Below are 26,625 nucleotides of genomic sequence, written 5' to 3' on the forward strand. Positions count from 1 at the left end.
GCAAAAAGGCGGAACGCGGCGGATCCGTCGCGTCCGCCTTTTTTTTGAATGGGTGCCTATGGGCGACGGATCCGTCGCGATCCGTTTTTTGGCGGATCCGTCGCCTCAATCCGCTTTTTTTGATTGAGCATGCTCCAAAAAGTTGCAACTTTGCCCAGACAACCCAAAAACTATATAAAGAGGACAGGTCATTCCCAAATGTACCAGCCAGCAAGAGAGACCCTTCCATGCCCGAGAGACCCAGCCAGACCCAGCCAGCAAGACCTCTGCCAGCAAGACTTTGCCAGCCAGGCACTGCCATCCAGCCAGAGAGGCCCTGCAAGCCAGAGACACTCTGCCAGCAAGACTTTGCCAGCCAGGCACTGCCATCCAGCCAGAGAGGCCCTGCAAGCCAGAGACACTCTGCCAGCAAGACTTTGCCAGCCAGGCACTGCCATCCAGCCAGAGAGGCCCTGCAAGCCAGACCCTGCCTGAGACAGCCATGTGAGTACTGCCATCCAGCATGCATGCATGCGTGCGTGCGTGCTTGTGTGCGTGCGTGTTTGTGTGCGTGCTTGTGTGCGTGCATGCTTGTGTGCGTGCGTGCTTGTGTGCGTGCTTGCGTGCGTGCATGCTTGTGTGCGTGCGTGCTTGTGTGCGTGCATGCTTGTGTGCGTGCGTGCGTGCTTGCGTGCGTGCGTGCTTGTGTGCGTGCTTGCATGCTTGTGTGCGTGCGTGCTTGTGTGCGTGCTTGTGTGCGTGCATGCTTGTGTGCGTGCTTGTGTGCGTGCGCCTGCCTGCCCTGTTTATATGTTTTTCATACTATTTAAGCTGTTATTTTTTATAGCTGTGGTGTAAAATGAGTTTTGTGTGTGTGTATAAATGATGTGTGATGTGTTCTGCATTTTTGTTGTTATCCCAAATGTTATAGTATTTCAAATAAAGAGCAGTGTAGCTCCTACTGTACCATTAAAAAAAAAAAATTTTTTTTTAAAAATAGTAATAAAAATTACACAAAACTGTCAGTAGTCTCATTTCAAGATAAATGTAATATTGGGTAAACATGCAGTAAAGGTTATATATATAAATGTGTAATGCAAATCTTGTGTATAGAATATGTTATCCGGTTTTAGAAAATACAAACTGTAGGGTAATCATAATTACCAATTTTTGGAATTGGTATTTTAAGTTCGAATGAGGAACATTTTTGATAAGGTTTGATAGGTGGCTTTTACCAACATGCGCATTGTGCATATCAATTTCAGTTTTGGTGTTGCTTTAAAGGGTTCTTGGGGGTTTTTTTTGGTGGGGAAACAGGGCTAGAGGGTTTGGCAGCTTGTGCATCAAGCATATCTACCATATAAAGTATGACGGTTAGAAAAAAAATTTCATTTTGTGTGGGATGAAATGTAAAAGTTTTTAAAAAAGATGTAACTGTTAAATCCTACAGCTGCATCTATCCTTGTGTATAGTAGCTTAGAACTGTCTGTATACTTACAGATACTTGGGACCAAGAGGTACGCAAAGACCATAATGTCTTCTTCTGAGAGCCCCCCAGCACATCAGCAGCAAACTGAGGTATTGTATTTTTTTTTTTTTGTTCTGTAAAATTTTTTGGTGATACAACTATGGTCATTGTTTTTTAACCCTTTATGTGTTCTGTATTCACAGGAATATGAAGCAGAGGGGCTTACAGAAGGAGACGGACAGGGTGGAGAAAGACAAGGAGCGGGAGCGCATAGTGTAAGTTTTGAACAGACCGATCCTCACATACAATGCACTACACCCAACACAAACATTCATGACAGCACACACAATACATATGCCTCAATCTAAGAACATTATTAATTTTTTTTTTTTTTTTTTTTTTTTATTAGTCCTCACAATCCGGGGCTCGACATAGAGTTCCTCAAAGCACCTCCCATAGTCGTCGGAATGATAATCGCGGCGGTCGCCGAAGAGTAAGTTCCTTTTTGTTTTGTTGTGTAGTAAAATGTAAAATTCATGTGTTGTAATCTTTCCCTTTTTATTGTTATATTTTTCGTAGGCTTCACAGCGTGCTCCCGAACAAGATGATGAAGAGGAGGGCATCGATGTGAACACCCTCATCGAAGCAGTACAAAGTAGGGAGCCGCTGTGGAACATGTCGGACCGCCGCCATGCTGACCAGTTAATCACCCGACGGCTATGGGAGGAAGTGTGCAGTGCTGTTATGGATAACTGGGAGGAACTCGATGCTGGGGCCCAGGATCTAGCGCGTAAGTATTCACACTTCATAACCTTATTTTAGCATGATTTAATGTGGTGTATAGTAACCAATTTTTGCTATCTCTTTCCAGGTAACAGGATTATCGTGCGGTGGCGGTCAATCAGGGATCGCTTCAAGAGGGAGTTTAATAAGGAGATGCAGGCCCCGAGTGGATCTAGAGGACGCAGGAGCAGATACAAACATGCCAGAGCCCTGTCGTTCCTACGGTCGACGCTGCTGAGCAGAAGGTAAATATTCAACACCACATATTTTCAGTCAAACTGAAAAAATGTGTAACCTTCAATTTTTTTGCAGTAAGGGCAATTGTAATATAAAGATACTAATATTTTTTTTCTTCTTCTTTAACAGCACTTTCTGCAGCACTCGGGAGCCTGCATCAGAGTTGCAGCCCTCTGGAGCGATCCCTCGAGAGTCCGCCACCGGGGACCACGTCGACCCCTCTGTTTCTGCACCTACCCTTTTGTTTGATCCCTCAGCCTCATCCACCAGCGCTGGAGCAGCAGGGCGGACTTCGTCACTTGAAGCTGCAGGTGATGAGTTAGAGTTCCCTTTACCCCACCCCTCTGCCACTGCCGCAACTTCTAGACCAACTTTGTGGTCAGGACGGCAGCGCCAGAGAGGTCAGGAAAGGAGCTATGCGCCTGACTTTTTGCATCTGAATGCATCCTTTCACAGTGCCATCAAGCTTTTGAGTGAGCAAACGTCTGCTGGGTACAATATGCTTAACAAAAGCATACTTGAACTCAGCAGTCGTCTTGATAGGATGCAATCAGATGCAAACCAGTCACCAAGGCACTGTTTTTTTCAGTCGGTCCTCAGGCACATGGAAAATCTAACTCCTGACCTGCAGATGCATGTGATGCAAGGCTGCCACACTGCTCTAGCGCAGGCGATATCCCATGCCCCTCCACCTACCCTTCATGTGTCAACACCTTTCCCCTCTCAATCCACCGTCTATCCTCCCATCCGTCCTCCTCCTGTACGTCCTCCTCCCGTCCATTCTACTCCTTCGTCATTTGTTCCTTCCCCCCTTAGTCTTTCCCAGTTTTTAACGTCCCCCTTCCATTCTTCCCCTTTAACTTCTCCGTTATCAATCCCAGCAACACCTTCATACCTCACACACACCACATCTGCACCTCAAGTCTCTACACAACCTCATGTTTTCACCACCCATTCCACTTCTGTTCCTCCCCGTGATGTCCTGTCCCCCACTCTCGACGTGGTCCGCCCGCCTGTCAGCCCCTCCGCTACTATCTCCACCCAAAACTATGAGAATCTGTAAAAGTCAATAAATAAACAGTTGTTTGGTTTAAAAAAATTTTTATTGTCTTTCTTTTTTTTTTTCTTTTAATTTTTTAAGTCACCAAGGTTATGGCAATAGTAACATTAACAGTGTTTAAAGGGTACCGTTGCAAAACATACAATGCTGCATTAAAGTAAAAAGATTTTGTATGCAAACAAAAATTGGTATTTTTACAAGTATAAAAATAAATAAATTTTTTACACCATTTCATACTGCCAGTCAACTGATCCTGCAGGAGACATGAAGTAGTCTGCAAAACTGTCCCGCATTCTGCAGACTGCAACTGGACTGCGAAAAGTGGGGTTTTGGTAATCCCGTAAGGTGCTTTCTGAAACATTATCCTCCAGGGAAACTTGTTCTTTTGATAGAACAAAATTATGCAGGACAACGCACGCTTTGACCACATCATCGACAGTTTCAGTCTGCAGTTTAATGGCAGTTAGTAGCACTCTCCATTTGGCAGTTAGGATGCCAAAGGCACATTCCACTACTCTGCGTGCTCTGGTTAAACGGTAATTGAAAATTTTCTTCCTCTGGGTCAGTCCACTACTTCCAAAGGGTTTAAGCAAATGTGGGGAAAGCTGGAAGGCATCATCTCCAACACAAACAAATGGTAACGGTGGACCGGTGGTTCCAGGGAGAGGTCTAGGGGGCGGAAAATCAAATGTCTCTCCATATAAACGGCGCCCCATTGGTGAATTTTTAAAGATTTGTGAATCATTTGCACGTCCATACGCACCTATATCCACAGCGATGAACTTGCATTGTGCGTCAGCTATGGCCATCAACACAATAGAGAAATACTTCTTATAGTTATAAAACTGTGACCCAGAGCCTGAAGGTTTGACGATCCTTATGTGCTTTCCATCAACTGCTCCAACACAATTTGGAAACTGGCAAATCTGATGAAAAATTTGGGCGATCTCCAGCCACCTCTCCTGTGATGGCTCTGGGATGTATTCCACTTGTAGGCACTCCCACAATGCCCGGCAGGTATCTCTGATGATCCCCGAGATGGTGGATATCCCAAGTCGAAATTGAAAATGGAGGGATGAGAAGGACTCTCCAGTTGCAAGGAATCTGTTAACAAAAAGAAAAGACAATACTTTATAAAAAAAATACAAAAAAAACCAACACAGTTATAAGTCTGATGAATGAGAATCATTTAATAAAAAAATGACTTACCGAATAGTCACCATGAGACGCTCTGCTGGTGATATTGAGAATCGCATCTGGGTGTCTCGTCTCCGTATACAGTCTTCCACATAGCCCAATAAAAATGCAAAATTTTCAGCTCTCATCCTCACATAATTGAAGAACTTTTGAGGGTTTTCCCTTAGTTCCATGTAAAGCGTGGAATAAACACCACGGGTCATACGTTGTGCTGTGATGGGATGGATCCACAGCCTTCTCTTACGCCGCTGCCGTAGGATTCGCAGTCTTCGTTCCTCCCTCTCTCGAACGCTGACTGCCAACTGATTTGCCTCAAAAGTAAAATCTGCATAGATCTTTGCAATGTTCGCCAGGACTCCTTCCATTTCTGCCACTTTCTCTACAACCTTTCAAAGATGTGGTGTAAATACACGCTATATATAGTTTTCCAGAAGTTTTCAGTAGCCAATCACATTGAAATCCTCCCCTTTTAAAAAACGGATCCGTCAAAAAACGGTTGCAACGGATGTAAAAACGTTCGCAACGGTTCTAACGGATCCGTTTTTTTAACGGATTAGGGCAGCTGATCCGTTAAAAAAACGGATCCGTTAGAACCGTTTTTGCATGAAATTTGACGGATCCGTCGATCCGCCACGATGTCGGACCCAACTGACGCCACACAACTGAAGTGTGAAAGAAGCCTTAACAACAACACCAAGGGGAAAACAACACAGGAAGAAAAAAATTGTCAAAAAAAGTATTTTTTATACTTAAGTTGGCAAACAGCGTTTCAGGACTTTAGGCATATTGTAAGAAAAAAATAATGGGATGGAAATTCATTTCCAAGTAAACCAAGTCAAACTACCAAAACCATTTGAGTTTGAAAAATATGCAATAGGTTTTATTTTGGCTGTTAAATGGTGACAACATCTTTAAAAAAAAATCAACTACAGCAATCATTGTAAGTATAAGTGAAGTGTTAATCAAATATCCACTGAGACTCACATGTTAGAGTTGGCAGAATGCACTAAATAAAATATAATAATAAAGTCCATTTGCCACCCGTGGTCCACCGTGCAGGGATGGTAAACTGCAGCTAGTAAGGAAAATGGCGAAACAAAGCAGCGAACGTATAGTTTGCCAGCACTAAATTAAATGTCATTCAGTGCTGAAACACGTTGTGTGCCAATCGCACACAGCGACAGAAAGATACTCCAGCAGAGCTGTGTTACATTCAAACAAGTCTACACTATCATTAGGTTCTACACTCTCACAGTACATAAATGATAAATGTGTCACATGACCCTCTTCTCATTGGAAAAGATAAAGTTGGATCCAAAATGGCTGACTTCAAAATGGCTGCCATGGTCACCACCCATCTTGAAAAGTTTTCCCCCTCCCATATACTAATGTGCTGCAAACAGGAAGTTGATATCACCAACCATTCCCATTTTATTCAGGTGTATCCATATAAATAGCCCACCCTTTATATAAACATAGAATAGATAGATATAAAAATGTCAGTGACATATATAATTTGTACAGTGCCTATGTAGCTAACTGTACATGCATTTAATTAATAAACATATGAAAAAAATGAGGTGGGATGCACAAAGTTTTATTAGCCAGCAGAGGGAAAGCGGACGGCTGGGGGCTGATGTTTATTGCCTAGGAAGAGGATAATACACATGCAGCTTCCCAGGCTATTAATATCAGCTCACAGTGGTATACTTAGCCTTTACTGGCTATTAAAATGTGGGACCCCCCAAAAAAATGATGGAGGGTTCCCCTATAATTAATAACTAGCTTGCACTGACATCAGTAAGGTGAACAAAGTTTATTGGATATGAACTTCGTTCAACTTTCTCACCTCATCGTGAGGCACTGAGCTCCTCTGACAAGCACAGCTTATTGTCTCTGCTGCCTGGCAGGCTGAACGCTCGCATCATGCAAGCGTTCAGCCGGCCAAGTAGATGTAGCAGAGCTAGACTCACAAAGGTACAAATGGATTATCTTCTCATTGGAGAGGTGAGGAATATGGTTGTTTATTTTTTTTACTCCTTTATAGGGGACATGGGCATAGGAGAATTATCTTCATGTCAGGTAAGTGAAGGATATGGCTGTTGATTATTTTAACTCTTTTGCAGGGGGCATGGGCATCAGTGGATTAGGTGTCAAGCTGAGTATAACTGTGCTTTTTTATTTTTAATTAATAAAAAGGTGTTTGTGTCTTTATTTCAACTAAAGGACATTATTCAGGATGTTTTTTATTTACAATATGACTATGCATTATGACTATGCCTTTCTATTACTAACTCCTGGGGTTGATGTCAGCTGTCAATACAAAGCTGACATCAACCCCAATACTTTTACCCCACTTGCCAATGCACCAGGGCAAGTAGGAAGAGTGAGACTAAGTGCCAGAATTGGCATTTCCTATGTATAAGCCTTTTCTGGGGCAGCTGAGAGCTAATGTTTTTAGTCTGGGATGAGGCCAAGATCCATGGGCCCTTCCTTGGCTATTAATATCAGCCCGCAGCTGTCTGCCTAGCCTTTGCTGGTTATTAATTATAAGCGGACCCTACGCCATTTTTTTAGTGGGGTCCCCTATTTTAACCCCTTCTCGACCTTTGACGCCACGTAGGCGTCATGAAAGTCGGTGCCAATCCGACCCATGACGCCTATGTGGCGTCATGGAATGATCGCATCCCTGCAGATCGGGTGAAAGGGTTAACTCCTATTTTACCCGATCTGCAGGGACAGGGGGAGTTGTACTTCAGCCCAGGGGGGGTGGCTTTGCCCCCACGTGGCTACGATCGCTCTGATTGGCTGTTGAAAGTGCAACAGCCAATCAGAGCAATTTGCAATATTTCACCTATGAAAATGGTGAAATATTGCAATCCAGCCATGGCCGATGCTGCAATAGCATCTGCCATGGCTGGAAATCATGTTCTGCCCCCCCCACCGCCCCCGATCTCCTCCCCAGTCCTCCGTTCTCTCCGGTACCCCCCTCCGTCCCCCTGTCCGCTCCCCCGTGCTCCTGTCCGCTCCCCCGTGCTCCTGTCCGCTCCCCCGGTCCTCCGATCCCCCCCCCTGTGCTTCGATCCACCCCCCCACCACCCCCTCATACTTACCGAGCCTCCCGAAGTCGGTCCGTCTTCTCCCTGGGCGCCGCCATCTTCCAAAATGGCGGGCGCATGCGCAGTGCGCCCGCCGCATCTGCCGGCCGGCAAAGTACATTTTGATCGCTGTGGTAGGTTCTATCACAGCGATCAAAATAAAAAAATAATAAATAAACCCCCCCCCTTTATCACCCCCATAGGTAGGGACAATAATAAAATAAAGAAAATATATATATATTTTTTTTCCACTAGGGTTAGGGTTAGAACTAGGGTTAGAACTAGAACTAGGGGTAGGGTTAGGGTTAGGGGTAGGGTTAGGGTTATGGCATGTGCACACAGTGCGGATTTGGCCGCGGATCCGCAGCGGATCGGCCGCGGATCCGCAGCGGATACACAGCGGATCCGCAGCGGATCGGCCGCGGATCGGCAGCGGATACACAGCGGATCCGCAGCGGATCCGCAGCGGATCGGCCGCGGATCCGCAGCGGATCGGCAGCGGATCCGCAGCGGATCGGCCGCGGATCGGCAGCGGATACACAGCGGATCCGCAGTGGATCGGCAGCGGATCGGCAGCGGATCCGCAGCGGATCGGCCGCGGATCGGCCGCGGATCCGCAGCGGATACACAGCGGATCCGCAGTGGATCCGCAGCGGATTGGCAGCGGATCCGCAGCGGATTGGCAGCGGATCCGCAGCGGATTGGCCGCGGATCCGCAGCGGATTGGCAGCGGATTGGCCGCGGATCCGCAGCGGATTGGCAGCGGATCCGCAGCGGATCCGCAGCGGATTGGCCGCGGATCCGCAGCGGATTGGCCGCGGATCCGCAGCGGATTGGCCGCTGCGAATTCGAAGCAGTTTTCCATCAGGTTTACAGTACCATGTACACCTAAGGAAAACCAAATCCGCTGTGCCCATGGTGCGGAAAATTCCATGCAGAAACGCTGCGTTGTATTTTCCGCAGCATGTCAATTCTTTGTGCGGATTCCGCAGCATTTTACACCTGTTCCTCAATAGGAATCCGCAGGTGAAATCCGCACAAAAAAACACTGGAAATCTGCTGTAAATCCGCAGGTAAAACGCAGTGCCTTTTACCTGCAGATTTTTCAAAAATCGTGCGGAAAAATCTCACACGAATCCGCAACGTGGGCACATAGCCTTAGGGTTAGGGTTGGAATTAGAGTTAGGGTTGGAATTAGGGCTAGAGTTTGAAATAGGGTTAAGATTAGGCTTGTGGTTAGGGTTACGGATAGGGTTAGGGGTGTGTTGGGGTTACAGTTGTGGTTAGGGTTGGGATTAGGGTTGGAATTAGGGTTACGGGTGTGTTGCGGTTAGGGTTGTGGTTAGGGGTGTGTTGGGGTTAGGGTTGTGATTAGGGTTATGGCTACAGTTGGGATTAGGATTAGGGGTGTGTTGGGGTTAGTGTTGAAGTTAGAATTGAGGGGTTTCCACTGTTTAGGCACATCAGGGGTCTCCAAACGCAACATGGCACCACCATTGATTCCAGCCAATCTTGCGTTCAAAAAGTCAAATGGTGCTCCCGCCCTTCCAAGCCCCGACGTGCGCCCAAACAGTGGTTTACCCCCACATTTGGGGTACCAGCGTACTCAGGACAATCTGGGCAACAACTGTTGGAGTCCAATTTCTCCTGTTACCCTTGCAAAAATAAAAAATTACTTGCTAAAACATAATTTTTGAGGAAAGAACAATTATTTTTTATTTCACGGCTCTGCGTTATAAACTTCTGTGAAGCACTTGGGGGTTGAAAGTGCTCACCACACATCTAGATAAGTTCCTTCGGGGGTCTAGTTTCCAAAATGGGGTCACTTGTGGGGTGTTTCTACTGTTTAGGCACATCAGGGGCTCTGCAAATGCAATGGGACGCCCGCAGACCATTCCATCAAAGTCTGCATTTCAAATGTCACTACTTCCCTTCCGAGCCCTGACGTGCGCCCAAACAGTGGTTTACCCCCACATATGGGGTATCAGCGTACTCACAACAAACTGGGCAACAAATATTGGGGTCCAAATTCTCCTGTTACCCTTGTGAAAATAAAAAATTGCTTGCTAAAACATCTTTTTTGAGGAAAGAAAAATGATTTTTTTATTTTCACGGCTCTGCGTTGTAAACTTCTGTGAAGCACTTGGGGGTTGAACGTGCTCACCACACATCTAGATAAGTTCCTTGGGGGGTCTAGATTCCAAAATGGGGTCACTTGTGGGGGGTTTCTACTGTTTAGGCATATCAGGGGCTCTGCAAACGTAACATGATGCCCGCAGACCATTCCATCAAAGTCTGCATTCCAAAACGTCACTACTTCCCTTCCGAGCCCCGGCATGTGCCCAAACAGTGGTTTACCCCCACATATGGGGTATCAGCGTACTCAGGAGAAACTGGACAACAACTTTTGGTGTCCAATTTCTCCTGTTACTCTTGCAAAAATAAAAAATTCTGGGCTAAAAAAATATTTTTGAGGAAAGGAAACACATTTATTATTTTCACGGCTCTGCGTTATAAACTTCTGTGAAGCACTTGGGGGTTCAAAGTGCTCACCACACATCTAGATAAGTTCCCTTGGGGGTCTAGTTTCCAAAATGGAGTCACTTGTGGGGAGTTCCTACTGTTTAGGCACACAGGGGCTCTCCAAACGCGACATGGTGTCCGCTAATGATTGGAGCTAATTTTCCATTCAAAAAGCCAAATGGCGTGCCTTCCCTTCCGAGCCCTGCCGTGCGCCCAAACAGTGGTTTACCCCCACATATGGGGTATCATCGTACTCAGGACAAACTGGACAACAACATTTGGGGTCCAATTTCTCCTATTACCCTTGGGAAAATAAAAAATTCTGGGCTAAAAATCATTTTTGAGGAAAGAAAAAATATTTTTTTATTTTCACGGCTCTGCGTTATAAACTTCTGTGAAGCACCTGGGGGTTATAAGTGCTCACTATGCATCTAGATAAGTTCCTTGGGGGGTCTAGTTTCCAAAATGGGGTCACTTGTAGGGGAGCTCCAATGTTTAGGCACACAGGGGCTCTCCAAACGCGACATGGTGTCCGCTAACGATTGGAGCTAATTTTCCATTCAAAAAGTCAAATGGCACGCCTCCCCTTCCGAGCCTTGCCGTGCACCCAAACAGTGGTTTTCCCCCCCCTTAAGAGGTATCGGCATACTCAGGAGAAATTGCCCAACAAATTTTAGGATCCATTTTATCCTGTTGCCCATGTGAAAATGAAAGAATTGAGGCTAAAAGAAATTTTGTGTGAAAAAAAGTACTTTTTGATTTATGCGGATCAATTTGTGAAGCACCTGGGGGTTTAAAGTGCTCACTATGCCTCTAGATGAGTTCCTTGGGGGGTCTAGTTTCCAAAATGGGGTCACTTGTGGAGGAGCTCCAATGTTTAGGCACACAGGGGCTTTCCAAACGCGGCATGGTGTCCGCTAACGATGGAGATAATTTTTCATTCAAAAAGTCAAATGGCGCTCCATCCCTTCCGAGCCTTACCATGTGCCCAAACAGTGGTTTACCCCCACATGTGAGGTATTGGTGTACTCAGGAGAAATTGCCCAACAAAATTTATGATCCATTTTATCCTGTTGCCCATGTGAAAATGAAAAAATTGAGGCTAAAATAATGTTTTTGTGAAAAAAAAGTACTTTTTCATTTTTACGGATCAATTTGTGAAGCACCTGGGGGTTTAAAGTGCTCACTATGCTTCTAGATAAGTTCCTTGGGGGGTCTAGTTTCCAAAATGTGGTCACTTGTGGGGGAGCTCCAATGTTTAGGCACACGGGGGCTCTCCAAACGCGACATGGTGTCCGCTAAAGATTGGAGCCAATTTTTCATTCAAAAAGTCAAATGGCGCTCCTTCCCTTCCGAGCCCTGCCGTGCGCCCAAACAGTGGTTTACCCCCACATATGAGGTATCAGCGTACTCAGGACAAATTGGACAACAAAGTTCCTGGTCCAGTTTCTCCTTTTACCCTTGGGAAAATAAAAAAATTGTTGCTAAAAGATCATTTTTGTGACTAAAAAGTTAAATGTTCATTTTTTACTTCCATGTTGCTTCTGCTGCTGTGAAACACCTGAAGGGTTAATAAACTTCTTGAATGTGGTTTTGAGCACCTTGAGGGGTGCAGTTTTTAGAATGGTGTCACTTTTGGGTATTTTCAGCCATATAGAACCCTCAAAATGACTTCAAATGTGAGGTGGTCCCTAAAAAAAATGGTTTTGTAAATTTTGTTGTAAAAATGAGAAATCACTGGTCAAATTTTAACCCTTATAACTTCCTAGCAAAAAAAAAAAATGTTTCCAAAATTGTGCTGATGTAAAGTAGACATGTGGGAAACGTTATTTATTAACTATTTTGTGTCACATAACTCTCTGGTTTAACAGAATAAAAATTCAAAATGTGAAAATTGCGAAATTTTCAAATTTTTTGCCAAATTTCCGTTTTTTTCACAAATAAACTCAGAAATTATCGACCTAAATTTACCACTAACATGAAGCCCAATATGTCACGAAAAAACAATCTCAGAATCGCTAGGATCCGTTGAAGCGTTCCTGAGTTATTACCTCATAAAGGGACACTGGTCAGAATTTCAAAAAACGGCAAGGTCATTAAGGCCAAAATAGGCTGGGTCATGAAGGGGTTAATAACCAGCAAAGGCTAAGTATATAGCTGTGAAGTGATATTAATAGCCTGGAAGCTCCATGTGTATTACCCCCTTCCCAGGCTATAAACATCAGCCCCCAACTGTTTGTTTTCTGTCTGTTGGTTAATACAGTTGTGGGGGATCCCACGCCATTTTTTTAGAAATGTATTTATTTATTTCTAAAATACATGTACAGTAAGCTATAAACACAAACCACTGATTATATATGTCACTCACATATTTCTATCTATCTATCTATCTATCTATCTATCTATCTATCTATCTATCTATCTATCTATATCTATCAATCTAGTTTAGAACCAACAAAATGCCTCTCTGATAGTATTGCAGGATGTTATATGGTATTGCTGAGTTTGGCATACGTTAAAGCTGGAACCATACTCTACATGCATTAGCCATATCTGCTGGTCGAAATGGCAAAAAAAATATTTTTCATAGAGACAACTATATAACTTTTACTTGTTTTTAATATTAATATTATCCCTGCAACCCAATGTGCATGAACTTGACTTATCTTATTTGTAAAGTACACTTCTTTTTAAGTGACTGCCAGGTCTTTTTTGTATTAGAAAACTAACAAACCATCCAAGAAAAAAGAAGAGAAAACCAACAAAAGCCTGTAAACAGTCCAAAAATCTGCACGCCTTTCTGGCCATAATGTATTAACACCCACAACCGCCATGAAAGATGTAATTATATTCCGCATACTTTAGGCAGGATGATATATACATAGCCTTCATACCATGGGCTGATAACTGGTTATGAGTAATAGAGCCGAAGTGAGCAGTGTATTAATTCTTCTCATTACACTTAATTTGGTGTTTTATGTCTAGTTTAGTAAGCTTTCTTTCATGTCCCCTTTGTGAACTTGCTTATGTGAGTCTTGTAGCTTGTACAGAATGTTCTTATTGTGTAGCAGTTCATTTGTTTTAAAGGGATTTCTGTGCCTGCCATAAGTGTGGTCAGCGGGTATTAAATACGGATGTGAGAGGTTGGCAGCAGTCCAGGTTCTTAGCAAAACTTAATCTTAACAGCAAAGTTTTATTTTATTGTTTGTAACTCAAGAACGTGGCCCGGGTTTAACAAAGGCACCGATTTTAGCTTTGTAGAAGATGTTTCTGTACTTTTTGCTATAGCAGCTTTTATACATTTATGTTTAAAAACGTGTTAGGCGCTAGCTTTTTAGTGGAAGTTTAAAGAGAATTTTAAATACAGAAACTATCAATAAATATGTCAACAAATTCTAGACTTGTTTCTGCAATCTGCTTCTGGTAACAATCCAGTTGGCCACCATGCCAGCACCCTAAGAGATTGACACTCTGCTCTTCAAAAATTCTCAATTGTAAACCTGTCTCATACTTTCAATAATGTCAGAAGAGGTGCTGCTCAACCGCACTTTGGATCACCCCTTACGAAGGAGAGTGGAGAATAACTAAATTAAACCATCTTACACTTTAGTGGATTTGGCCTGACCATGTATGCCATGGTTAGTCACTCATTCACATGGGCGCCATGTGATTCTACATTTCCACTGCTGCAGGGAAAGTATAATGTCAACTTAACTACTGTGAGTTTCTGAAGCCAGATAATAAACACATCACTTTGTCTAGTTCAAACTGAGAGTTGTAATGATGAGAACTACAACTACAACTAATTAGTATTCTTCAAAATATGAATCTTTTGCACTTCCCTCTTTGTGAATTCAGTAAAATAGTGGCCTGCTGGGGGCGCCATCTTGCTAAACTGTAAAAGGCCAGAAAAACGTTAGAAGAAAATATTAAAATTTGACTCAATGCTCACTTCTCCCTTCACCACCGCAGCCTGCCATCAGATTGACCACATCTCTTCATTTTGCCTTCTCTCATTGCATATATCTTCAGCCTGACTTATGGGTTTGCGTGATTTTGCTCTGGGTACTCCGGTTTCCTCCAACACTCCAAACGCATTAAGGAAGGGAATTTAGATTGTGAGCCCCAATGGAGACAGTTGTGATAATTTCTGTAAAGGTCCAGTGAAATTACTGTTGCTATATAATGGACATTATTAGGCCCCAGAGGTTCACTTCGTAACGTTGTGAAGTCACAATATGTGCCACAACAGCACAACAAACAGGGATTTCAGAGGGCGAGTTAAGATGGCAGGCTGCACAGGCAGCAGGACAGGTGAGGTGAAAATTAAGCTTTTTAATTTTACATTCCACATTTATTATGCTTTGAGGTTTGAGAAGAGAAATCAGAGCATAAAAAAGGAACATTCAATTCACATCAAATTACTTTGATGTGAAGTGAATTTTCCTGATACATTTTTGAGATTTCCTTAATTCAAATCTCTGTGGATTCGATCATCTGTAGAGACAAATAATTTAATAGGCTGCCAGCTGCCATTATCGACTATATATAACTGAGTAACAATTCACTTCACAACCAATGGGAGTCCAAATAAAGATACATATAGCATAAATATCTCCAGATAGAGAATCTGGAATCTTACAGAAGTGACTGTTAGGAGTTGAGTTCCCGCCGCTGAACAGGGGGAATCTCGAACCTTGTCTGCTGCAGTCTCTCATTCTGCATCAGCCGCAGTAGAGCCTGCTCAGTGGAGACGTCAGTCCCAGCGTCTCGCTCAGTCTGATTCTGTGCATAGAGTTACTGCTGCCTTTCCAGGCTCTGCCATTTTAGTCTGTACTGATCAGCGGTGTGCAGACGTCTCTGGGACTAAGTCCTGCTTTTCCTCTTCTGAGCATGCCTAAAGGAAGACTTTTCAGTGAACGTCTGGGGTCACATTCTCAGGTACTGCAGTAGCTCCTATTGGTCCTCCAGTAAGGTCCTGAAGTTGCTCAGTTACTGTAGCAGTTCTCATTGGTTCTCTAGGAAGGTCCTGAACTTGCTGCAGCTATAACAGGTTAGCATGGCCGCACAGCCATGTGCTAGTATACACTTGTTTATTTGTGTGTGTTGTGAGTGAAAGTCGCTCTTTAATCATCCCCTCCCTTGTGTTTAAATGTTCGCATAAGGAGGATGATTGTAATCTAGCTCCCGACTTTACCAACATAATACACAAACAGCGTCTATTGCTGTGACCGCCAGTGCGGCGCCGAGCGCTATCACAGCGCTTTCCAAACCCAAGTCTGGGTGGTTAGTGGCGTCCGTCAGTGCGGCACCGTATGCACTCTCGTGCTACTTTATTATTATTTCCATTACGTGTGGTAGTGCGGCCTTGTGATGCAACAGGGTTCGCTTCTTTCACACAGGGTGAAGCTAACCCGTGTGTGTATTTTCATTGTACCGCTGTATAGTCCGTCATTGCTTAGCAGCAGGTTCCATCTCTGCACGGTGGACCCCAGGCTGCGAATGCACCTTATTCCTTTTCTCTAATTATTTGGTGCGTTCCGCTAGCCCTAACATTATACTATCGCCAGGGTCTGGCTAAGTAATGACAAACGAACAGTGATTGCAGGGGTACATCCAGCTGCTGGAGGGCAGGTTGGCGGCTCTCGAGCGTGCAACCTCAGCGGTGGATGTTACCGCAAAAGCTGTTTAGGCTGCTAGCGTGGCTGCGGCAGCTTTACCCACTGCGTGTCCCTGTGCCCATGCCCGTGTCATCCACTGATTCCAGGGTGGCAGACTGGGCAGTGGAGGTACGTGACATTTGGGACCACTCACAGGATGCCATTCGGGCTTCCAAGGAGAGAATGAGGGTTTCTGCCGATGCTCACCGACGACCCGCTCCGACCTTCGCTCCTGGCGACTTAGTGTGGCTCTCCGCCCGTAACATCAGGCTGCGAGTTGAGCCCACTAAGTTTGCGCCTCGCTACATTGGTCCTTTCAAGGTTCTGGAACAGGTTAACCCTGTGGTCTACCGTTTGGCTATTCCTCCGCGCCTTGATATCACCGACACCTGTTGTGGATTCTGTTTGTGGGCTCCCTCTGGTGGTTACTGCTGGTACTGGGTGACTTTGGTGGGTTGCGGCCTTTGGTTTCCACCTGTCCATCAGAGGCTGGGTGGTTCCTATTTTACCTGGCCTTTCTGTCACTCCCTTGCCGGCTATCAATGTATTCAGATGTGCTCTGTTTGGTTCCTGCCTACCTGCTCCCAGATCTTTCAGGATAAGCTAAGTGCTGATTTTCAGTTGTTGGTTTTTTTGTCCAGCTCGCTTATTATGTCTCTATGCTAGCTGGTAGCTCTAGTGGACTGAGGTTCTCCCCATGTGCCATGAGTTGGCACATGGGTTCTTGTAATCTCAGGATGGTTTTTTTGATTAGGGTTTTTTGCTGACCGCTCAGACCCCTTTTGTATCGTTCTGCTTTCTAGTTTACAGCGGGCCTCAATTTGCTGAACCTATATATATCATCTCTATGTGTGTGCCTTCCTCTCATTTCACCGTCAATACATGTGGGGGGCAACTATACCTTTTGGGGTTCATTCCTCTGGAGGCAAGTGAGGTCTTTATTTTCTCTGCAGTACTAGTTAGCTCTTAGGCTGGTGCGTGGCGTCTAGAACCAACGTAGGCACGCTCCCTGGCTATCTCTAGTTGCGTTTGTCAGGCGTAGGGCAGCGGTCAGCCCAGGTTCCATCACCCTAGAGCTCGTCCGATATTTTGTATTACTTTGCTTGTCCCTTGCTATCCCTAGCCATTGGGATTCATGACAGACACCTTCCACATCTCCCTCTTAAAGCCCGTTTATATGTCCTGGTTTTCTGAGTCATCTGCCGGGATATCAGGTTCGTCCATGGATGAGTACTAGGTGAATGCTATCGTGGGGTGCAAGGTAGTACATGGCAAAAAATACTATCTGGTGGACTGGAAGGGCCACGGTCCTGAGGACAGGACCTGAGAACCTGTAGAGCACATTCGGGCTCCGCTGCACATTGCAGCCTTTGAGCGTAGCGAGGCCCAAAGAGGGGGGCCTTAGGAGGGGGGGTAATGTTAGGAGTCAAGTTCCCGCCGCTGCACAGGGGGAATCTCGAACCTTGTGTGCTGCGGTCTCTCATTCTGCATCAGCCACAATGGAGCCTGCTCAGTGGAGACGTCAGTCCCAGCGTCTCGCTCAGTCTGGTTCTGTGCAATGGGTTACTGCTGCCTTTCCAGGCTCTGCCATTGTAGCATGTACTGATCAGTGGTGAGCAGACGTCTCTGGGACTAAGTCCTGCTTTTCCCCTTCTGAGCATGCCCAAAGGAAGACCTCTCAGTGGAGGTCTGGGGTCACATGCTCAGGTACTGCAGTAGCACCTATTGGTCCTCCAGGAAGGTCCTGAAGTTGCTCAGTTACTGTAGCAGTTCTCATTGGTTCTCTAGGAAGGTCCTGAACTTGCTGCAGCTATAAAAGGTTAGTATGGCCGCATGGCCATGCTCTAGTATACACTTGTTTATGTGTGTGTTGTGAGTGAAAGTTGCTCTTTAATCATCCCCTCCCTTGTGTTTGAATGTTTGCGTAAGGAGGATGATTGTAATCTAGCGCCCGACTTTACCAACATAGTACACAAACAGCGTCTATTGCTGTGACCGCCAGTGCGGCGCCGTGCGCTATCACAGCGCTTTCCAAACCCAAGTCTGGGTGGTTAGTGGCGTCCGTCAGTGCGGCACCGCATGCACTCTCATGCTACTTTATTATTATTTCCTTTATGTGCGGTACTGCGGCCTTGTGATGCAACAGGGTTTGTTTCTTTCACACAGGGTGAAGCTAACCCGTGTGTGTATTCTCATTGTACCACCATATAGTCCATCATTGCTTAGCAGCAGGTTCCATCTCTGCACGGTGGACCCCAGGCTGCGAACGCACCTTATTCCTTTTCTCTAATTATTTGTTGCATTCCGCTAGCCCTAACAGTGACATAATTTAGAAATGACAAGACTGATATTCGACAAAACATTTGCTCAAACTGATGTGGATTTTTGAGGTAACATCCACCAACTGTGGATAAAATGAGTTGTGAGCCATATATTTCATAATGCCCTCCGCTTCCTTCCCACTAAAATGTTTGCCACAGACAAAGAAGGCCAATTGCTGTTCTTTTACACTACCTATTTGAATTTGCTATGAGTTTCATGGAATTCAGCACAAAATTAATTTGTATCAAGTCAATCCGCTCAGCTATATATATATATATATATATATATATATATATATATATATATATACACACACGCAGTGGGTACGGTAAGTATTCAGACCCCTTAAAAATGTTCACTCTTTGTTTCATTGCAGCCATTTGATAAATTCAAAAAAGTTTCATTAGCCAATGCTGCTACATGAGGTAGTTTTTACTTTGTACCATCAGGGAAGCATCATATCACTGAAGCTGGCCAGCACCGGGTGCTAACTGTGCACTTCAGTGATTCTGGTCTTCTTCAGTGCAGCGCATACTAAAAAAAAGTTGTCAAGAATTGGGCATCATAACCCCTTCACAACCTTTGATGTAAATTTACGTTATGGTTGGGAAGGGTTCATGACCATGAACGAGGAGCTGTGCCCTTGTGATAGCCACCAGTATCTCGATGTAAGTAATAACAGAGAGTCGGCTGTCATTGCCAGGAGCGGTGCCCGCTCTATCCCAAGTCATATACCCCCTAAATGCTGCTATCAATATTCATCAAGGCTGAGAGAGGTAGGGGGCTCTCCCTTCCAATCAGCACCACCTTGATGTCACTGCGAGGGCCCAATCGTTGTCATGGCAACCCAAGGTCACCAAGACGACCTCCGGATCTGCCAGCTTTGATGGCCTTGTTAGACCATGGTCTATGAGACTTCTGTCATGGCAGCACTGAGAGGTGTAATGCATTACAGTGCATTATACCAGCGGTCAGAGTAATGAAAGTTAAAGTTCCATAAAGAGACTAACTAGGAAAACTAGAAAAAGTTTACAAAAATTGTAAAAATATATAAAAAAAAAATAATAATAATTGCTCGGGGGTTTAATCTGAATCACATCACTCAGAGATTTAGATGGAAACCCAAGTGCTCAGAGTATTTAAGAGTATCAATGTAATTGTCACGGGTGTGGCAGATGTGACAGACAGTTATCCTGGATCCGGCTGTAGAAGGTATTTGCGATTAGCTCAAGCATGTTTCTGATTTTTTCATATCTGTTATGGAGCGATATCTTTTTCCCTCTAGGATCCAATAGTTACCTCCACTTTCTGCTGCAAATCACACACCTGTGCTGAAGGTTTAAATACATTCAATTGCTGCAGCATGATGCGGGTTTGAGCTCATACAGTGGGAAAAAAATTATTTAGTCAACAACCAATTGTGCAAGTTCTCCCACTTAAAAAGATGAGAGAGGCCTGTAATTGAAATCATAAGTAGACCACAACTATGAGAGTCAAAATGAGAAATCAAATCCAGAAAATCACATTGTCTGATTTGGGAAGATTTATTCTGCAAATTATGGTGGAAAATAAGCATTTGGTCACCTAAAAACATGCAATATTTCTGTCTCTCGCAGACCTGTAACTTCTTCTTTAAGAAGCTCCTCTGTCCTCCACTCATTACCTGTAGTAATGGCAACTGTTTGAATTTGTTATCAGTATAAAAGACACCTGTCCACAACCTAAAACAGTCACACTCCAAACTCCACTATGGTGCAGAGAAGACCAAAGAGCTGTTGAAGGACACCAGAAACAAAATTGCAGCTCTGCACCAGGCTGGGAAGACTGAATTTGCAATAGGCAAGCACCTTGGTGCGATGAAATCAAATGTGGGAGCAATAAAAGAAAATGGAAGACATACAAGACCACTAATAATCTCCTTCTATCTGGGGCTCCACAAAAGATCTCACCCCATGGAGTCAAAATGATCAAAAGAATGGTGAGCAAAAATCCCACAACCCCCCAGGGGGGACCTAGTGAATGACCTGCATAGAGCTGGGACCACCGTAACAAAAGCTACCATCAGTAACACACTATGCCGCCAGGGACTCAGATCCTCCTGTGCCAGATGTGTCACCCTGCTTAAGCCAGTACATGTCTGGGCCCATCTGAAATTTGCTAGAGAGCATTTGGATTATCCAGAAGAGTATTGGGAGAATGTCATATGGTCTGATGAAACCAAAGTAGAACTGTTTGGTAGAAACAAAACTCGTGTTTGGAGGAGACAGAATGCTGAGTTGCATCCAAAGAACACCATACCTACTGTGAAGCATGGAGGTGGCAACATCATGCTTTGGGACTGTTTATCTTCAAAGGGACCAGGACGACTGATCCGTGCACATGAAAGAATGAATGGGGCCATGTATCGTGAAATTTTGAGTGCAAACTTCTTTCCATCAGCAAGGGCATTGAAGATGAAACGTGGATGGGTCTTTTAGCATGATAATGATGCCATGCCCACCACCAGGGCAATGAAGGAGTGGCTTTGTAAGAAGCATATGAAGGTCCTGGAGTGGCCTTGCCAGTCTCCAGATCTCAACCCCATAGAAAACATTTGGAGGGAGTTAAAAGTCCATGTTGCCCAGCGACAGGCCCAAAACATCAATGCTATAGAGGAGATCTGCATGGAGGAATGGGCCAACATAACACCAACAGTGTGTGCCAACCTTGTGAAGACTTACAGAAAACATTTGACCTCTGTCATTGTCAACAAAGGATATATAACAGAATATTTAGAAGAACTTTTGTTAATGACCAAATACTTACTTTCCACCATAATGTGAAAAATAAACCTTGCTAAATCAGACAAAGTGATTTTCAGGATTTGTATTCTAAATTTTGACTCTCATAGTTGTTGTCTATCTATGATGTGGTTGAGAATGCTGGGTGATTTTCCTGCAGGACAGCTAAATGCCTGTGCTGCAGAGCCATCCAAAATGGGTCTATGGAATTTAAATCCAACACCACTAACACTAGCTATAAAATTAAGTATCATGTTAACTGTCAATCCATGTGTGTAGTTTATCTGATAGAATGCGGTTGCGGCCTTCAGTACGTGGGCCGCACCTAAAGACTATGCATGCAAGATTGAACAAACATCGTCAAAATATTCGGAACGGTTTCTTGCTGCATAGTCTGTCCAAACATTTTTTAACTACACACCAAAAAAACATGGAATCTCTTAAACTAACTATCATAGATTTTATTCCGGAGACTGTGTCTGACCGTTATGGTAGTCTTCTTAAAAGGGAAAGCTTCTGGATTTTCAAATTGGGCTCGTTGGCTCCCGAGGGGTTAAATCTCACTATTGAGAATGTTATTATGTAATTTTTCCTTTCTGAGCTCATTTTAGACCTTTTTTTAATCTTTTATTTAACAATATATGTGTTTTGTTTTATGATGTGTTTAATTCTTTTAATGGAAGCATTTATGTTTTTGCATTTTATTTGGTTGTGTTGTTTTATAATGTGTTTTATCATGTGACTTGTTTGAGTGAATGTTAATTTTGATTGGTTGTACTGCCCTTAAACACCCCTTCCTGTCAACTCCCAATATACTTCCACCTGATGAAGAAGGGGTACTGTTGAAACGCGTTGTGGTTTGCACCAATATTTTTGTCCTGGCTTCAATTCAGCGCTCCTGTGACCGTGCTGTTTATTCAAGTTTCATAACTTATATAGTGACATTTAGGTCAGACAGTGTGATTTTAGATCTGCCTAGGGGCCTCCACTCCCCTCTTCCCTAATGTTTGGGCTCCCCGTTCCCTCTTTCCGCTGTTGTGCACTTAGTTATCTTTCACCCAGCATGACAGTAATCCAAAATTTGATGCAAAAAGGTTCCCAATAAAAGCTTCAGCTCAATATACAAAAAACCAAGTCCCAACTCAGGTCCATCATCTGTCAATGGAAATAAAGGGGCTTCCACATTACGGGTCACAAAAAGTTTCCAGACAAGCAAAATGGCTCCTCATCCCCCAAAAGAAATCCAGGAAATTCTGCAGTCCCAAATCCAAACGCCCCCTCTTTTCTGAGCCTCACAATGTGCTTCAATCCCAGTTATCGTCTACATTTGGCATTTCTGTAGTGATGAGAGCCCACTTAATTTATAGGGTCCATGTTTTTAGAAGCACAAGCTGGGCACAATGTATGGGCATTGCAATGTACTGGGCACTACAACGTACAGGCACTACAATGGCAGATTCGCAATTTTTACATTAATTTCTGCTTGTTTATAGAAAATATCCATGGAGTCAAAATTGTCACTACACCTGTAGATAATTTCTCATGGGGCGTAATGTTCAAAATGTTCGCAAACTGTTCTACAAAAATTTGTTCTCCAAGAGCCAAATAGTACTCCGTCCCATCCGAGTCTTACCACGTGGCTTAGCAGTACTATACAGCTACATATGAGGTATTGTCACATTCAGCAGCAATTTTGTGACAAATTTTGGTTCATTTTACTCATTTTCCCAGGTAAAAATGTAAAATCTGGGGTTAAAACTAAATTTTTGTGGTAAAAACGTAATAATCTTTTCTTTACCCCCCAATGGTATAAAATTCTGTAACACACTCATGGTGTCAATATGATCACTTAGATGAATTCATTCAGAAGTGTTGTTTGTAAAATGGGGTCAATTATGGAGGGGTTCTGCTGTTCTGGCACCTCATGGGCTCTGCTAATGTGACATGGCACCCTAAAACCATAACAACAAAATCTGCACTATTATATGGCGCTCCTTTCCGTCTGAGCTTCTGTGCCTGAAAAGTATATCTCGGTTACATGTAGGGTATTGGCACACTCAGGAGAAATTGCACAACATACTGTGCAGTCCATTTTTCCTATTAGCCCTTATAGAAATTTAAAACTTGGGCCTAAAACAATATTTTAGTGCTAAAAATTTAATTTATTCTTTCTTCATCGCCCAATGGTATAAAATTCAGTGAGGCACATGTGGTGTCAATATGCTTCCTGCAACCCTAGATGAATTCATTGGGGGTATAGATTGTAAAGTGGTGTCACTTATGCTGGGATCTGCTTTTCTAGCATGTCAGGTGCTCTGCCAATGTGACATGGAACCCTCAAACCAGTCCAGCGAAATCTTCATTCCGATATGGTGAACTGTCATGATTCTCAATGGCGAGAGAACATAGCCCAGCATATATGAGAACTAGCTCTTGGAAGATGGAAACTATACTGACCATGAACTAAACCTGCCGCACAACTAGAAGTGGCCGGGTAGCATGCCTACGTTTTTTTATCCCTAGATGCCCAGCGCCAGCCGGAGAACTACCTAATCCTAGCAGAGGAAAAGACAGTCCTGGCTCACCTCTAGAGAAATTTTCCCAAAAGGCAGACAGAGGCCCCCACATATATTGGCGGTGATTTAAGATGAAATGACAAACGTAGTATGAAAATAGGTTTAGCAAAATCGAGGTCCGCTTACTAGATAGCATGAAGACAGAAAGGGCACTTTCATGGTCAGCAGAAAACCCTATCAAAACACCATCCAGAAATTACTTTAAGACTCTAGAATTAACTCATAACACCAGAGTGGCAATTTCCGCTCACAAGAGCTTTCCAGACACAGTAACGAAACAGCAGCTGTGAACAGGAACAAAATGCAAAAACACACAAGGACAAAAGTCCAACTTAGCTGGGAGTTGTCTAGTAGCAGGAACATGCACAGAAAGGCTACTGATTACATTGTTGACCGGCATGAAACTGAACGAGGAGCAAGGTTATATAGCGACTCCCACATCCTGATAGGAGCAGGTGAACAGAGGGGATGATGCACACAAGTTAAATTCCACAAGTGGCCACAGGGGGAGCCCAGAATCCAATTTCACAACAGTACCCCCCCCTCAAGGAGGGGGCACCGAACCCTCACCAGAACCACCAGGGCGATCAGGATGAGCCCTATGAAAGGCACGGACAAGATCGGAGGCATGAACATCAGAGGCAGTGACCCAAGAATTATCCTCCTGACCGTATCCCTTCCATTTGACCAGATACTGGAGTCTCCGTCTGGAAACACGAGAGTCCAAGATCTTTTCCACAACGTACTCCAACTCACCCTCAACCAACACCGGAGCAGGAGGCTCAACGGAAGGCACAGCTGGTACCTCATACCTGCGCAACAATGACCGATGAAAAACATTATGAATCGAAAAGGATGCAGGGAGGTCCAAACGGAAGGACACAGGGTTAAGAATCTCCAATATCTTGTACGGGCCGATGAACCGAGGCTTAAACTTAGGAGAAGAAACCCTCATAGGGACAAAACGAGAAGACAACCACACCAAGTCCCCAACACAAAGCCGAGGACCAACACGACGACGGCGGTTGGCAAAAAGCTGAGTCTTCTCCTGGGACAACTTCAAATTGTCCACCACCTGCCCCCAAATCTGATGCAACCTCTCCACCACAGCATCCACTCCAGGACAATCCGAAGATTCCACTTGACCGGAGGAAAATCGAGGATGAAACCCCGAATTACAGAAAAACGGGGACACCAAGGTGGCAGAGCTGGCCCGATTATTGAGGGCGAACTCCGCCAAAGGCAAAAAAGCAACCCAATCATCCTGATCCGCAGACACAAAACACCTCAAATATGTCTCCAAGGTCTGATTAGTCCGCTCGGTCTGGCCATTAGTCTGAGGATGGAAAGCAGACGAAAAAGACAAATCTATGCCCATCCTAGCACAGAATGCCCGCCAAAATCTAGACACGAATTGGGTCCCTCTGTCAGAAACGATATTCTCCGGAATACCATGCAAACGAACAACATTTTGAAAAAACAGAGGAACCAACTCGGAAGAAGAAGGCAACTTAGGCAAGGGAACCAGATGGACCATCTTAGAGAAACGGTCACACACCACCCAGATGACAGACATCTTCTGAGAAACAGGCAGATCCGAAATAAAATCCATCGAGATGTGCGTCCAAGGCCTCTTCGGGATAGGCAAGGGTAACAACAATCCACTAGCCCGAGAACAACAAGGCTTGGCCCGAGCACAAACGTCACAAGACTGCACAAAGCCTCGCACATCTCGTGACAGGGAAGGCCACCAGAAGGACCTTGCCACCAAATCCCTGGTACCAAAGATTCCAGGATGACCTGCCAATGCAGAAGAATGAACCTCAGAGATGACTCTACTGGTCCAATCATCAGGAACAAACAGTCTACCAGGTGGGCAACGATCAGGTCTATCCGCCTGAAACTCCTGCAAGGCCCGCCGCAGGTCTGGAGAAACGGCAGACAATATCACTCCATCTTTAAGGATACCTGTGGGCTCAGAATTACCAGGGGAGTCAGGCTCAAAACTCCTAGAAAGGGCATCCGCCTTAACATTCTTAGAACCCGGTAGGTAAGACACCACAAAATTAAACCGAGAGAAAAACAACGACCAGCGCGCTTGTCTAGGATTCAGGCGCCTGGCAGACTCAAGGTAAATTAAATTTTTGTGGTCAGTCAATACCACCACCTGATGTCTGGCCCCCTCAAGCCAGTGACGCCACTCCTCAAAAGCCCACTTCATGGCCAAAAGCTCCCGATTCCCAATATCATAATTCCGCTCGGCGGGCGAAAATTTACGGGAAAAAAAAGCACAAGGTCTCATCACGGAGCAGTCGGAACTTCTCTGCGACAACACCGCCCCAGCTCCGATTTCAGAAGCGTCGACCTCAACCTGAAAAGGAAGAGCAACATCAGGCTGACGCAACACTGGGGCGGAAGAAAAGCGGCGCTTGAGCTCCCGAAAGGCCTCCACAGCATCAGGGGACCAATCAGCAACATCAGCACCCTTCTTAGTCAAATCAGTCAATGGTTTTACAACATCAGAAAAACCAGCAATAAATCGACGATAAAAGTTAGCAAAGCCCAAAAATTTCTGAAGACTCTTAAGAGAAGAGGGTTGCGTCCAATCACCAATAGCCTGAACCTTGACAGGATCCATCTCGATGGAAGAGGGGGAAAAAATGTATCCCAAGAAGGAAATCTTCTGAACCCCAAAAACACACTTAGAACCCTTCACACACAAGGAATTAGACCGCAAAACCTGAAAAACCCTCCTGACCTGCTGGACATGAGAGTCCCAGTCATCCGAAAAAATCAGAATATCATCCAGATACACAATCATAAATTTATCCAAATAATCGCGGAAAATGTCATGCATAAAGGACTGGAAGACTGAAGGGGCATTTGAAAGACCAAAAGGCATCACCAAATACTCAAAATGGCCCTCGGGCGTATTAAATGCG

At 44.5% G+C, this 26,625-nt stretch overlaps 1 protein-coding gene across 1 annotated transcript in view; it reads left to right on the forward strand.

Moving 5' to 3' along the window:
* Window positions 1-1,928: 1,928 nt before the first annotated feature.
* LOC143803659 (uncharacterized) overlaps window positions 1,929-26,625 on the forward strand; it is an 86,328-nt gene continuing 61,631 nt past the window's right edge. The window contains exons 1-3 of the mRNA XM_077281440.1: window positions 1,929-2,237; window positions 2,319-2,475; window positions 2,597-3,104. Coding sequence (XP_077137555.1) covers window positions 2,123-2,237; window positions 2,319-2,475; window positions 2,597-3,104 — 780 coding nt within the window. The 5' untranslated portion in view covers window positions 1,929-2,122. The remainder of the gene's footprint in view (window positions 2,238-2,318; window positions 2,476-2,596; window positions 3,105-26,625) is intronic.

This window comes from Ranitomeya variabilis, chromosome 2, assembly GCF_051348905.1.
Source record: "Ranitomeya variabilis isolate aRanVar5 chromosome 2, aRanVar5.hap1, whole genome shotgun sequence".
NCBI classification, from domain to species: Eukaryota; Metazoa; Chordata; class Amphibia; order Anura; family Dendrobatidae; genus Ranitomeya; species Ranitomeya variabilis.